Source organism: Anabrus simplex, chromosome 2 (genome assembly GCF_040414725.1).
Source record: "Anabrus simplex isolate iqAnaSimp1 chromosome 2, ASM4041472v1, whole genome shotgun sequence".
Classification (NCBI taxonomy): Eukaryota; Metazoa; Arthropoda; class Insecta; order Orthoptera; family Tettigoniidae; genus Anabrus; species Anabrus simplex.
In genome coordinates, this window is record NC_090266.1 from 210,863,556 (window position 1) to 210,878,037 (window position 14,482).

Sequence of the window (14,482 nt, forward strand, 5' to 3'; positions counted from 1 at the left end):
CCATGTCCTTAACCTGCGATACTGCTAATTCCAACTCATTGAACATTGCAGGATCCCTAGATGTCAAGATAAGAGTCCGTGTTTTCACGTAGAAAATAACAGTACTAGTGGCAAAGGATTAAGCTTGTCAGTTCATATTGGGTGCAAATTTTATCGCCAAAACTGGCATGATTTTGGACCTGCAGTTCAACAGATTCCATTTTACATTTTCTGCAAGTACCTCTGAACTGTGTGATCGCTCCCCTATTCTGCCTTGTCACGTTAATGCTGTTCCTGAAGATACGGGCGAACCCAAAGCGTTTGATTTTAATCATTTACCCGATGATTAGGCCAACCAACTTAGGAAACTCTGCGATAAGTTTCCTGATGTCTTTACCGGCAAGTTAGGTATCATCAATGTTTTAGGGTACAAAATTGAACTCACGGATAACATAAGTTTACCTGTTCGCTCTCCTCCGTATCGGCTGTCGTCTCCCAAAATGAAAGCCCTTAAGGCTATTATTGACCAAATCGTCGCTGACGGAGTGATACGCCCTTCTAAGTCAGCTTATTCTTCTCCCATGTTACTTGTCCCTAAACCGCGAGGTGTTTATTGTCCTGTAGTTGACTATCGGATGTTGAACCGTAAAGTGGTCCTTCAAACTGTTCCCCTTCCTGGTTTGCATTCTTGTTTTTCTTGGTTTGCTAATGCCAAAATTTTTACCACCTTTGATTTCAATCAGGCATATTACCAGATACCTCTTGCCGAGGAGTCCAAGCACCTCACTGCTTTTGCTACTGACTGGAACCTCTATGCATTTGAACGTGTTCCATTCGTGCTTTCGACGGGGGCTGCTGTCCTTACTCGGTTACTGGATAATGTTTTGTCTGACATTAAATTCAAGTTTGCGTATAATTACCTTGACGATTTGGTAAATTTCAGTGAAACCTTCGAGGAACACCTTGTTAATCTCAACGAAGGCCTTGAAAGACTGCGTAAAGCAGGTCTAACACTTAAGGCTAGCATGGTTTCTTTCGCACAACCCCAGATGTCTTTCTTAGGCCATATTTTGTCGGGGAAGGGTGTCTCTATTGATCAGTCACGTACTGCCGCCATCCAAAATTTTCCCACGCTGAAAGACGTCAAGGCTGTAGCCAGATTTACTGGCATGGTTAACATTTTCGTAAATTCATTCCCAATTTTTCTGAACGGGCAACTCCATTAAATGCCTTGAGAAGAAAGGATGCCGAATTTGTGTTGGGTGATGTCTAACGTGAAGCCTTTTGCGACTTGAACTCCGCCTTATATAACTCTCCTGTACTGGCTATGCCGGACTTTCTAAATGCTTCATCCTTCAGACTGATGCCTCTTCCACAGGCATATCTGGTGTTCTCCTTCAGGAATTTGAAGAGGGGCGTCGTCCCATTTATTATGCTTCTCGTGCTCTGGATCCTGCAAGTGCAACTATTCCATTTATGAGTGTTGTCTTCTCTTTAGAACGGTTCAGAATGTACCTGGAACATCTGCCTTTCGATCTTGAAATTGATAAACAGGCGTTGAGTTGGATACTGGCCGAGCCAAGAAGGATCGGTCATCGTGCGCGTTGTGCAGTACGCATCTCAGCCTTCCAATCTGAAGCTCGTCACATTCGTGGCGCTGAAAACGTTGTGGCTGATGACCTCAGTAGGATGTTCTATCCAGGCAGCACTGATCCTCAATCAGAGCCTGCAGACCCCTCTCCTGAACAAGTATCGGCCTTTGTGAATGTAGTTCTCACTGACTCTCCCTTCCTTTTCGAAGATATAACTAAACATCAGGAGGACGACTCTGAATTAAAAGCTATTATTCACAGGATTATATCTGATGAACATGTTAAGCCTTACGTCCTTAAGAATGGTGTCTTGTGTTGTCCTGCTCGCAGTCGCAGAGACCCGAAAATTGTCGTCCCAGCTAACCTAGTTCCGGCTCTCTTCAAGTATTTTCATGAATCCCCAGTGGGGGGTTATCTTGGCGTTTTCAATACTAGAGAGAAAATTCGTAAACACCTCATTTTGAAATCCATGGATGGTGAAATCCGTACCCTTGTTAAATCTTGTAAGACTTGCAACATCAATAATCCCGCTCCTAATACTCGCCTAGGCCTGTTGTCTTCCAAGCAAGCTTCTCGTCCAACGGAGAGATTGTTCATAGACAACATTGGCCCTTTCCCGAGATCTAGCTAGTTGTTTTACGTCGCACCGACACAGATAGGTCTTACGGCGACGATGGGACAGGGAAGGGATAGGAGTGCGAAGGAAGCGGCCGTGGCCTTAATTAAGGTACAGCCCCAGCATTTGCCTGGTGTGAAAATGGGAAACCACGGAAAACCATTCTCAGGGCTGCCGACAGTAGGGTTCGAACCTACTATCTCCCGAATACTGGATACTGGCCGCACTTAAGCGACTGCAGCTATCGAGCTCGGTTTTCCCGAGATCACGGACCGGCCATTGTTTCATACTTGTTTGTGTTGACGCCATTTCGCGTTTTAAGTGGCTGTTCCCAAATCGTATGGCTAATGCCAACACCACCATCTCATGATTGAAACAGATCTTTGCTTGATTTGGACCCTGTCAATTTTTGGTGAGTGATAATACAAGAGCTTTTACCTCTGTTTAGTTCCGGAATTTCTGTTTTGATCTATCCATTGCTCATGTAACAGCTACCCCGTAATACCCGAAGCCAAATTATGTTGAAGGAGTGAATCGTAATCTTCGATCTGCTTTCATCGCTTTATCACTCCGCTGACCACTCTAAGTGGGATTCATCACTAAATTGGTTGTCGTTTGCTTTTAACACTGCCGTCCATGAAAGTCACAAGCGAACTCCTGCTTCGTTAACTTTGGCCTTTACTCCAAGTTCTCCACTGTCAAATCTGTAGTCCATTAATAATCTTCTGCCTAACGACCCCAGCCCAAAAGAGATCCTAGCTAACTGGCACGGTGCGCCAAAAAAATTTAAAGTTGATTACGCTAAAGTTCAGCGTAATTACAACCACGGGCGAAGACCGCACAATCTGTCTGTGAGTGACCAGGTGTTTATTAAAACGCACCCCGCCAGTAGTGCTGCGGACCACGTTATCAGCAAGTTGGCCCAGAGATTTCGAGGTCCCTGCACCATCTTCAAGTTCCTTACCCCCGTGTCATTATAGGTGAGTGATTCCGAAAGGAAAAGGATCAGCAGAGTACACCTCTCTCAGGTAAGGGTATCTTAAGTTGTATAGGGAGGGGTAAATTCCGTTTTTCGTGACCATGTAGATTTTGTTGTAAGGTATTCGTAAGATTTTTGTTGTAAGGTATTTTTAAGACTTTTTTGTTGTATGGTATTTGTAACATTTTTTGTTGTAAGATATTTGTAAGATTTTAGATGCTGGCCAGCAAGTATTAGTTATATCTATACCCTAATCATAAGTGATTTGAGGAATTTAATCAAAAATTGTAATTGTTGTGTGTAAATACATTAGGTACACTCAAGCATTTATCTCCCTTTGTGTAATGGGTTTGTATGATAAGTTAGGTAGGTTTTAGTTTAGGGTCACTGATTGGAATTTATTCCACTAACATTTTGGGCTCCCGGTAAACTCCTGTAGTTCTATTTTCTTTCACCCCACCTTAATCTTCTCTAAAGTGTATGGATAGTGCTTGCCCCGGGGCTAGGTGCCCTAATGTCCCTGGTGTGGGAGTGGGTCTCTACATGAAATTCGTTGAGCCACCAGTTAGGTGACTCTATGCTAGTCAGCAAATTAAAGAAAGGACACAAGCCCTTGTTTGAGAACAGTTTTATCTCCAAGAACTTCCAGTCCGGCAGGGTAGCTTGCCTCGAGTATTCCCCTGTCTGCTGCATGTTGGTATATATTGCAGTGGCTGCAGTGACCTTTTTTGTCCGACGGCTACCTAACGTGCCAAGTTGAGAGGCACACTGTAGGACTTGGACGCTACCATCCGGCACCGCTATCCAGTGGCCAAGGGTCCCGAAAGAGGCAGTCTGGCTAGACTGCGCCTCTCCCCTCTGCCCATTACCCGTTGGTTCAAGATACGGCCGGGCTGCGCTGCAACTTACCTAGTGACCTGGTTTGGACTGAATTTGAATGAAGGCTGCTGTTGGTAAACGGCCGTGTCGGTAGCCACATCATCGGCAATAACCTGTGGTCTAGTTGTGCAAATTCGATCGTATGATAGGTGTGAAAACTGTTGCAAGATCTTCTTATACCGAAAATTGCTAAGAAGGACGCCTTCTTAAAAGAAAGTGAATGGACTCTGGATTACTGACATTTGGTGGGAGGAATGAGTGTACATCCTTTTCTGTGGGCAGAGTTAAAATGGTCGAAGCAATTTTGGAATGTTGGAAATGCATTTTTGTACTGTAGGATGCTTATCACATTTTGACATTTATGTTGTGTTTATATGTAACCCTTAAAATACCGCAAGTTACTGAATGGACTTCTGGTGTAGTGACAGTTTGTTTTCATTGGAAGTTCAACTAGAAGAAAATCATGCTTGTCAGTAAGGTGACTGTCGAGATTTCCGAGAACTATCTGTGCACTATATACGTGAACATAGTTTGTGAATGCCATTGTGTTATGTTTTTCAAATATGTGCTATGGTGTGCAAGTTTCCGGGTGTGATCAACGCCTCCCACCAGTAATCTTATGGTAATTGTCGAGCATAGCTCGATTTTCGGGGGGGGGGGGGAGGAACGATGAGACATGTGCAGAATCTCTTTTAAATAATGTTTAGTGTATGGTGTAAAATATTATTGTAGAATATGTATTTGTATTCCCTTTACCTACCTAACCTGTATGCTGTAAAATATTATTGTAGGGTATTTTATTTGTATTCCTTTTATCTACCGTACTTAAGTAACTACTAGATTGTAAATAATTATTGTTCTGTGATATCTTGTAACATTCCGGAAGTGTTGAGACGCGGACAATTGGAACAGGGTGTGTTGGCCCCTGTCGATTCTAGAAGCAAGTCTTTACTAATTCTTGAAGATGGAATGTTCGCGTTTAGTGTCTACCAATGTTCTGGAATATTGTGAATACATCGCGACTTGATAAACAGTTTAGATTGGTGGATCTGGGTGGAGATAGGGAAGCTCCTGTGCTCTGATTGGTCACTCGGTAATCACACCGGGGCCAGCTTTGCCTTTTTGAGAGAGTGAGGCGAGATTTCGTGGTCTTTCGTTCTCTCGTCTGTCCAGTGATCAGACGCACGTCGGCGAATCTCGCTCCCGGGATGGGCTACCTTGGGGTAAGCACCGTTGGTTTCAGTTCCACCTTAATTTTCGATTGTATTTTCACATAGGAGTTTGCTCTACTCGCCAAGACTCGCCACTCAATTTCTCAGATGTCTTAGAAAGCACGTTAACTTTCATTTATTATTTTATTTGTATCTAGGGTTTCCTCTTACCCTCAAAATTGTATTGTAGAACTTGCATTATGCTAAGATATATTTAGTTAACCTCTTGGTCTAAGCGGGAGCTCTCGGCAACTACATTTTATTTGTGTTTTGGAAATAGTGTAACTGGATTGTTGAGATAGGTGGATTTTGCTCCGGATTTTTTGTAATGTTTGTTTTGGAAATAATATCTGGAATCAAGGGATCACCGTTGATTTTTCTGGAAACCCGCAAATTTCGTATTTCCATGGCCCTGGTAGGTTTCCCAGACCTGCTCCACATTCCTTTCTTATAGTCGCCACGTTGCCCAACCTTATGTTTATTTGTTTGTATTGGCGCAGCTCATCTGATGCTTTTCGTGAGTTAAGGTTTTAAAGTGCCGTGTAATGTGATTTATTTTCCTCTTTTCTTAACTGTGTATCGTGTAACCACTGGAAACCGGTTACATATTTTTTGAGCCTTCGCGACGCTAATCAGTAACTACTCCGAAATGTTCTCGAATCGGCTTTAATTTTCGAGATTTTAGCGTTTTAATGTTCACACATCCGTTATAAGCCATCTTGCAAGCCAACATTGAAGGAAGTGTTTTGGCATTGTAGTGATCAAAGCGCTGTCTCCGGAGTGTAAGGGATACGGTACATGTCACTGTCGAACTTCCCTCTTTTTCTCCCAATCAATCAATCAATCAATCAATCAATCAATCAATCAATCAATCAATCAATCAATCAATCAATCAATCAATCAATCAATCAATCAATCAATCAATCAATCAATCAATCAATCAATCAATCAATCAATCAATCAATCAATCAATCAATCAATCAATCAATCAATCAATCAATCAATCAATCAATCAATCAATCAATCAATCAATCAATCAATCAATCAATCAATCAATCAATCGATACTGATCACCATGTAGGGCAGTCGTCCAGGTGGCAGATTCCATATCTCTTGTTTTCCTAGCCTTTTCTTAAATGATTTTAAAGAAATTGGAAAATTATTGAACATCTTCCTCGATAAGTTAACTCCCCTTCCTATAAACGAATAATTGCCCCAGTTTTTACTCTCGATTTCAAACCTTATCTTCATATTGTGATCTTCCCTACTTTTAAAGACACTACTCAAACTTATTCGTCTACTAATGTCATTCCACTCCATCTCTCTGCTGACTGTCTGTGTAAATGGCCCTTTTTTCTTATTTTTATATTATGACTCCCTTTTAATACAATGATTTTTGTATATGCTACTCATAAGAAAATGGTGCTATGATTAAACACTTAAATGAAAATTAAATTTAAAAAGGACGTGCCGTACAGTCCAAACAGCGGGGATTAAGATAATATTCGATTCCCTGGCCACATCGGTGTTTTTAAATATTAATGATTAATATCCCTGGCCTGGGGACTGGGTGTTTGTGACGTCCTTAATCTTCCTTTCCTCACACACAACATTCCACAATACCGCCATTCCAATTACACGCAAGTTAGTACAATATGGTGCTAGTAGGGGCAAAAGATCCACATGGGTTGACGGCCGGAACAAATAGCATTTATAAAATTGAAATTAAAGAAACCAAGGAAAAAAAGAACCTGTGCACCTTTCACTACGAAGCTTGTGGCTTAACCACTATGCTTCGGGATAGCTTCTCTGAATGTTCACATATATCACGCCATATAATATTAGTTGAAAACTGAAACGCAAATAATAAAGAGACAATCAAAGAATGGGAAAAAGAACTCGCAGAAAAAGGCATTAAAGACCAAATAAGGGTAGGATACAAGAAAGGGAACATCACTATCAACTGCTCAGCATTTGCTGACGACCTTGTACTTGTACTGAATCAGCGGCCATACAAGTTAACACTTTAAAAGAGGTAGCAATGAAAACCGGCCTGCAGATATTTGAAAAGACACACTTCATGACCAATGTTAAAGAAGTCCTAAGATACATAGTAACAACAAAAAATGATAAGATAAATAAAGTTGTTAAATTCAAACACCTTGCTGAGATAATACAACCTAATGGGCTTGATAAAGAAGCAAACCGCGAGAGAGCCAGAAAAATGGAGCTTGCATTCCACCTTTCAAAAAACACTTACAACAAGAAAGTGACCTATATTAGGACAAAACTACGCCTCTATCAGGTAGTAATTCAACCAGAGTGCTTGTTTGCTTCAGAATGCCTGAGATTACCAACCAGGAAAGACAATGAAGATATTGAGAAGAAGGAAAGAAAGATTTTAGGAAAAATCCTCGGTCCAAAGAAATGTTCTGACACATATCGATTACGCAGTAACAAAGAAATGTACAAAATATGCAGTAGGATTTTAGATGCCATTCGAAAGCGAAGAGTTAAATTATTTAGACATATTTCAAGAATGGCTGATGACAGACTTGCTAAGAAAATCTTTAAGCACTTCAATAGGCCCAATAGGAAAGGCATTTCTTAGGAAAAATTGTTTGTTAACACGAAGAAGGATTTGCAAGAAATGAACATCACACATCAAGACATCCACAAAAGAACCACCTTCAGAAAAATGTTGCACACATTTAAGGGTTTCCTAGAGCCAGAAACAACGACCAAGAAGAAGCAACAATGGACGCTGAAAGGAAAGAAGCAGCAAGCAGGAGGATGAAGGAGTACTGGCGCCCAAGAAAACCTAAATCATAAGGAGTTATTTGCGTGGCCCACAGCTGGCCAAAATCGATAAAGAAAGAAGAAAGAGACAATAGAATATGCTCAAGTCCAGAAAAGGAGAAGCTGACGGTGATTGGTACATGACGTGTACTATGGTCAGCTGAAGAGAAGTCGTGTGGTTGCCATAAGTGGTGTGGCTATCTCAAGCCCCAACGCTTGAAAATAAACATCTGTTCCGTCCGCGGTTACTCTTGCGAAATGAGGTGCTGTTCTGAAGCTTCAGAGTGGTAGTGCAAATGTGATTTATTTAAACATTTACTATAATTATAAGTACTGGATATGAACAAGTAAATAGTGAACATGCATCTGTTTCAGTGAGTCTGTTACGACGAATGTTTATAGCTATTACTCGTGCCGTGCATACAAGCTGTCGCGATTTCTCGTCAGACACAGACAATAGTTAATACACTGTGTACGGCGACTGACGATCGAGCAACTGGGCTCATTCATTAAGTAGAGATGCAGCGTTACTGTTAGGTACTCTGACAACCTTGTCACTATTTCTATAGCATCAAACTCTGCACGCTGGGTGATGTTCAATTATTTTTCCGACAGAACTGTTAGTCCCACATCCCATCTTTCCACAGCAGCACTATAACCGCACCTCTCTTACAGGTGACAAATATATAATGTGATGCTATTAAAATAAATTTTTCTTACTTTAGTAGCATATTGTGGTGCTCCACGCACCACGTGAGAATGGAATTAATTTCACCAATGAGGTAAGAGCTGTTAGTGGATATCTTCGCCACAATTCCTTCCTCCTGCTTGAAATCGGTAGTATCTCCGTGGAAAGTAGAAGCAGCTGTTTCCAGAATGTGTCGTAAGGAATCATTCAGTATTTCCAGTTGTCCACATATGACGAGACTGAGGGAAATGAACATCATATCTGTCACCATTATCATATATCCTCCGAGGAATATGCCCACACTCTGAAAGAAGTAAACAAAACCGTAGACTCCTGGTGTAGTGGCGTCAAATGGATACCAAGCCCCACAAGGGAAGTCCCACACCTCTCGTGTTGTGTTGGTGACGTCATCGTAGATGAGTCTAGCTGGTGAAAACATGGGGTGACACAGCCAGTACCAGATTACGACACACCCGTACATGAAGTAGACGACAACAGTCATCCTGGACTGGCGGATATAGCGAGACATGCTGCAGCGCTGAGGCGAGGAGGTAAATGCTGTGGAGACAAATCTCTTGCTGACCGTATCCACCAAGGAGTAGTACGATGCCTCTCTCTGGCTATAAAATATGTGTCGTATCCAGGCCCCTAGCGCAACAAAGGTCACTGTCACGTTCTTTGCCAGAGCACTTACGTTCAGAATGTTTTGGTAGATATCACACAACTCCGAGAGGACATGCAAGCCCAGCCATGACCGTACCAGCCAGTTGAGAGCTATACTGGCAACTCTCTGTCTGCCTGGAGGAGCGACGTTGGGCAGTAACCCCACGGTACGGACCATGAACACGTTGAAATCCATGTACTTTCGAGGATCTGCCTCAACAACTGGCAGTGAATACAGTCCAAATAGCTCAGGTATCTGCGAAAACTTCATTGTAGACAGTCGAAGACTTAGATGATCACGATCTAGAAAGAAAAACGACTTATTAATCACTTATAGTTCACATTTCCTACCCCTGTAACATAGGCTACTTCTTTAAAATAATTTTGTAACTCTGTTACCACGTAAACAGTTTTAACAAATAGATAAACGTACAGTATGGCAGAATGTCGTACGTTTCAACGACACTTATAATGAGAATAGTACGAACAGTTCTCGGTTTCTTGTTTATGATTTGATGAATATTTATGTACATTTCATTCAGATGTAGCCTTTCTTTAGATATTTTGTGATTGATATTGGGAATATATAAGGAAATTCGTTCATTAATATCAGTAATAATTAGTTCTTTTATTTCTATTATGTCAATAATTTAGAATACAGTGGTATGGGTACTAATAATTTTGAGCTTGTCGGTAAATTATTTTACTAGGGACTATTTAATGATACTGTTGTCAGTTAAGACCATGGTATGATACATTACAACTCTGACATTTAAAATAAAACAAAATGTGATAGTTGCTTTTATTACGGACAGAAGTAAACAAAATGTATTATAACATTTCCCCCATAAATAAATAAATAAATAAATAAATAAATAAATAAATAAATAAATAAATAAATAAATAAATAAATAAATAAATAAATAAATAAATAAATAAATAAATAAATAAATAAATAAATATATAAATAAATAAATAAATAAATAAAAATCTTTGGGAACTTATCTTAGAAGTTAACTCCCCTGTGTACGCTCATTTTGAGTACTAGAGGCTTACGAAGTACGCTGGCGAGAACAACAGCCCGCCTGTTGTCTTGTGTTAGATACAGAGGAACTAACATCTGTCCATTCTAGCCCGAACTTCGAAGCACGATGGCGGCTTGAGCACAGGGGGCTGGAGTTTTCAATGAATAATGGCGTATTCTGAATAATACAGAAGAAGACAACCAAACATCGCCTTCCAAGGTAATTTAAGGGATGTATTTTACTTTAATGCAATTTTTTTATATTAACTTCGACGAATATTTCTTGTATTGCAAGCATGTTCAAGGTTTCTATGTAAACTCTTTTAATGTGTGATTCTAAGTGTGATGTCTTGCCCAATAGTGATCTGTTTACTTTCTTCCCAGTGTAGAAAATGCCACTGCATTGTTTCTTCCTATATATTTTATAATACCTTATTCTTCTGATACCCGCACGATTACGAGGTTATTCAGCGCTTAACATTAAAACAGTAAGAGAACCGAATTGTTTCTTCGAGTTCAGAACCATATAGCCGCTCACACGTAGAATGCTAAATTGTATGGTAGCGTAGTCGCCTCCTTTAGTCAACAACTTACTAATAATAATAATAATAATAATAATAATAATAATAATAATAATAATAATAATAATGTTATTTGCTTTACGTCCCACTAACTTCTTTTACGGTTTTCGGAGACGCCGAGGTGCCGGAATTTAGTCCCACAGGAGTTCTTTTACGTGCCAGTAAATCTACCGACAGGAGACTGACGTATTTGAGCACCTTCAAATACCACCGGACTGAGCCAGGATCGAACCTGCCAAGCTGGAGTCAGAAGGCCAGCGCCTCAACCGTCTGAGCCACTCAGCCCGGCAGGGAAGTTATTTAGGCATTCATCCTCTTTCTCAAGGTTGAGACGGTTGCTATGTATGTGTGCTCAAAATCAAGGGCCCCTTGATAAACACTTTTAATGGTATGTTAAGGAATCCCTTTTTAGGACAAAATTCCGACACTTCGTCGCATTTTAAAGTCGATATTGCACCCAATATGCGATTACCCCAAGGAACAATTTAATTAAATTTGTTAATTTCACATATGAAATACGCATTGGACGTGCACGGAACATAGCCTCTAGTCTTTGTAACAACGAGGCAGTCTTAAAGCCAGACCAAATCCTCCGGACCTTTCTTTAAGCATGCACAAGAAGACCCAAACGGCCATAAACTGCCTCCAAAATAACCTGATGCGCCGCTCGCAACATTTCTGACAACTTTATCGTGGGAAGCAAAACTTTGGAAACAAAGAAATGCCACACCTTAATGTAAGACAGAGATACCCTTGAAAAAGACTCACCTACACCTGATACCCCTCACCGAACTTGGAACAACCCTGGTCGGAAGACATCTTTAGTGCCCCAAGCAAAATTCAACCAATCAGAACATTGCGAGGAAGAACCGCCTAACCGAGAGAAATCTGTTCATCAGTCAATTTCGAGTTTCTGAACTGTGTAAAAGGAAAGTGACTGTGCTCGCATCTCTAACATATTATTGTGGAATTTTCTGATAATGTTCATTATTAATTATGTCATAATTAATTAAATGCAAGCATTTACACCTTAAGTGTAAACGGAGTGAACTCGTCCAAAAGTAAAAACGCTCGAGGCGACGAACAGTGTGCGTCCGCCAAGTCAGTTAACATCCGTGTCACCTCTGAAATTATATAAATCTCTACGATCGAATTCCGTAATTATCAGTATATTTAGAACCGCACAAATTGATGGAGTCGATCAATACAAATCAGTATTAAATTAAGTGGTGGACATCAAAAATGAATGTGTCAAAGTGTGCTACAAATCTATACGCCATCCCTACTCAGGATCACACGGGGGCGTGGCGTAAGAACATACAAAAGAAGACGTCGAAGCCGACAGCGTATCCAGTATCCAGTCATCCAGTATTTAGTCTTTCAGTCGGTCGTCCTTTGTTCAGTCCGTCAGTGTTGATTTTGCTCAGTTGTTATACTCTGACGCATAGTCGCGATACGCGGTTTTCAAGTATCATCCGAGTGATGGTTAATAAAGGTGGGTGTTAAATCTAACACAGAAAATTATGAACTCCATCATGAGAAATATATACTGCACACACGACGTTAGGCAACAGACAATGTTCGGTCCTATATTTGCGAAGCTGGTGTGTTATTTGAACGGTTTGTGTGATTTGAGCAGTTCATCGTTAATATAGGAAAATATCAATTTACAGCGATCTGTAAGACATTCTCTATGGACAGTTACATCATTTAGTGAATTGTGGCGTATCTCAAAGTAATAAACATTTTTCCATTCATGGACAGTTAGATCCATCCAGCCATTCACAGAGCGGTATCATTTAAAATTTCAACCGCAGATATACGCTAATATTTCTCATAAGGTATCTGCAAGAGACATTGAAATGAACGTCATTGAGAACAGGGTTCTGCGAGACAAAGCATAACCCGATCTTGTCAGAAAGGAGTAGGAATGCCGTTAGCAGGTAGCTGAATTCTTGGAATCTGGTTAGCAAGAACAAACAACCCAACTCGCCCGAGCAAGGTCAATGGACGCGCGCTGTATCTTTTTTAAAAACAATCAGCAGCGAAAGTACTCACCGAGACAGCAACGGTATCCGCTGCACACGTCAGAAGAAATGTTTCGGTAGTGAAATTAGGTCATTTTCATAGCACAAACGCTGATCCAAAAATGTTATATTGTAAAATGAATTGCGTTAGTTTAAAAGTTATATGATAAGGCATCAAGAGAATCAAGAGTAAAAATATGCGTGTGCTACGAATAATTAAATCTATTTAATTATCGAGTGGTACGAAAATAACGTCGAAATTATGAAGTGCTAAATACGGATTAACGAGATCCGGCGGATGCAGTAGCAGCCAGCATACAGGGTAAAGAAATGCTCTATTTATTATCTTAATTAAGGTAGACTTTAGATTAACGCGTTGTCCGATATTATCATAATGTAGTGTATTTGTAAATATTAAGTTCACGTACCGGACAAGCTAATAATAATAAGAGTTATGGGACTCATCTGTCGTAATAATCATGCGTTAAATCAAGGGATTAAAGCAGTCAGATTGGCGATCGGAGTCTGATTGTTCTAAGCTCGATCCAATAATAATAATTATTATCGCATGTATGGAATTCCCATGTAAACGTTTGGTGTATGCGGATAAATTTCAAAATCTAACTTATGTCTGAATTAAAATATTTGATTTTATTTACCGTCGGGTTAGCATAATAATAATAATAATAATAATAATAATAATAATAATAATAATAATAATAATAATAATAATAATAATAATAATAATAATAATAATAATAATAATAATAATGTTCGGTATTCATCTCGAAGGCTGGTTTGGTCCTCTACAGTTCCACCAACAACTGTCATACATAGCCTAGGCGTCACTGAAGAGGCATACTAGGGAACTGAGGAGTGAGGTAGTTTCCCGTTGCTCTCCTCACCGAGACAAAAGTTGCTATTGCACATCAGTCTGCCAAGCCCACTGAAATGCATGCACCAACCGACCCTATGAGTGACATTTTCACACCATTCATAACAGGGACTGGCCGCATAGGGAATGGTATTACTACCATCACACATACCTCGGTCACTTTCATATTGTCAAAGCCATGGATGAGACTGAGACTGGTCAGTGAAAGTAACAAATTTGTTCTAGCCCATACCAGAAGACATAGTGCCGTGTAAACACTACATTTTACCAGCAAAGGCATAATAATAATAATAATAATAATAATAATAATAATAATAATAATAATAATAATAATAATAATAATAATAATAATAATAATAATAATAATAATAATAATAATAATAATAATAATAATAATAAATGTTATCCTATTTTTCAAACTGTGAAAAGTGGAAATGAGACCGCATGTTAATTGTTAAAATAATGCGGTGAAATGCAGTTGTTGAATTTAAACTATCATAATAATTACAATAATAAAAATAACAGTTCGGAATTAAATTTTAATTAAAT

General features: G+C 39.8%; 1 protein-coding gene across 1 annotated transcript in view; it reads right to left on the minus strand.

Moving 5' to 3' along the window:
- LOC136863490 (odorant receptor 83a-like) overlaps positions 1-14,482 on the minus strand; it is an 86,096-nt gene that overhangs the window by 65,654 nt on the left and 5,960 nt on the right. The window contains exon 2 of the mRNA XM_068225962.1: positions 8,776-9,709. Coding sequence (XP_068082063.1) covers positions 8,776-9,709 — 934 coding nt within the window. The remainder of the gene's footprint in view (positions 1-8,775; positions 9,710-14,482) is intronic.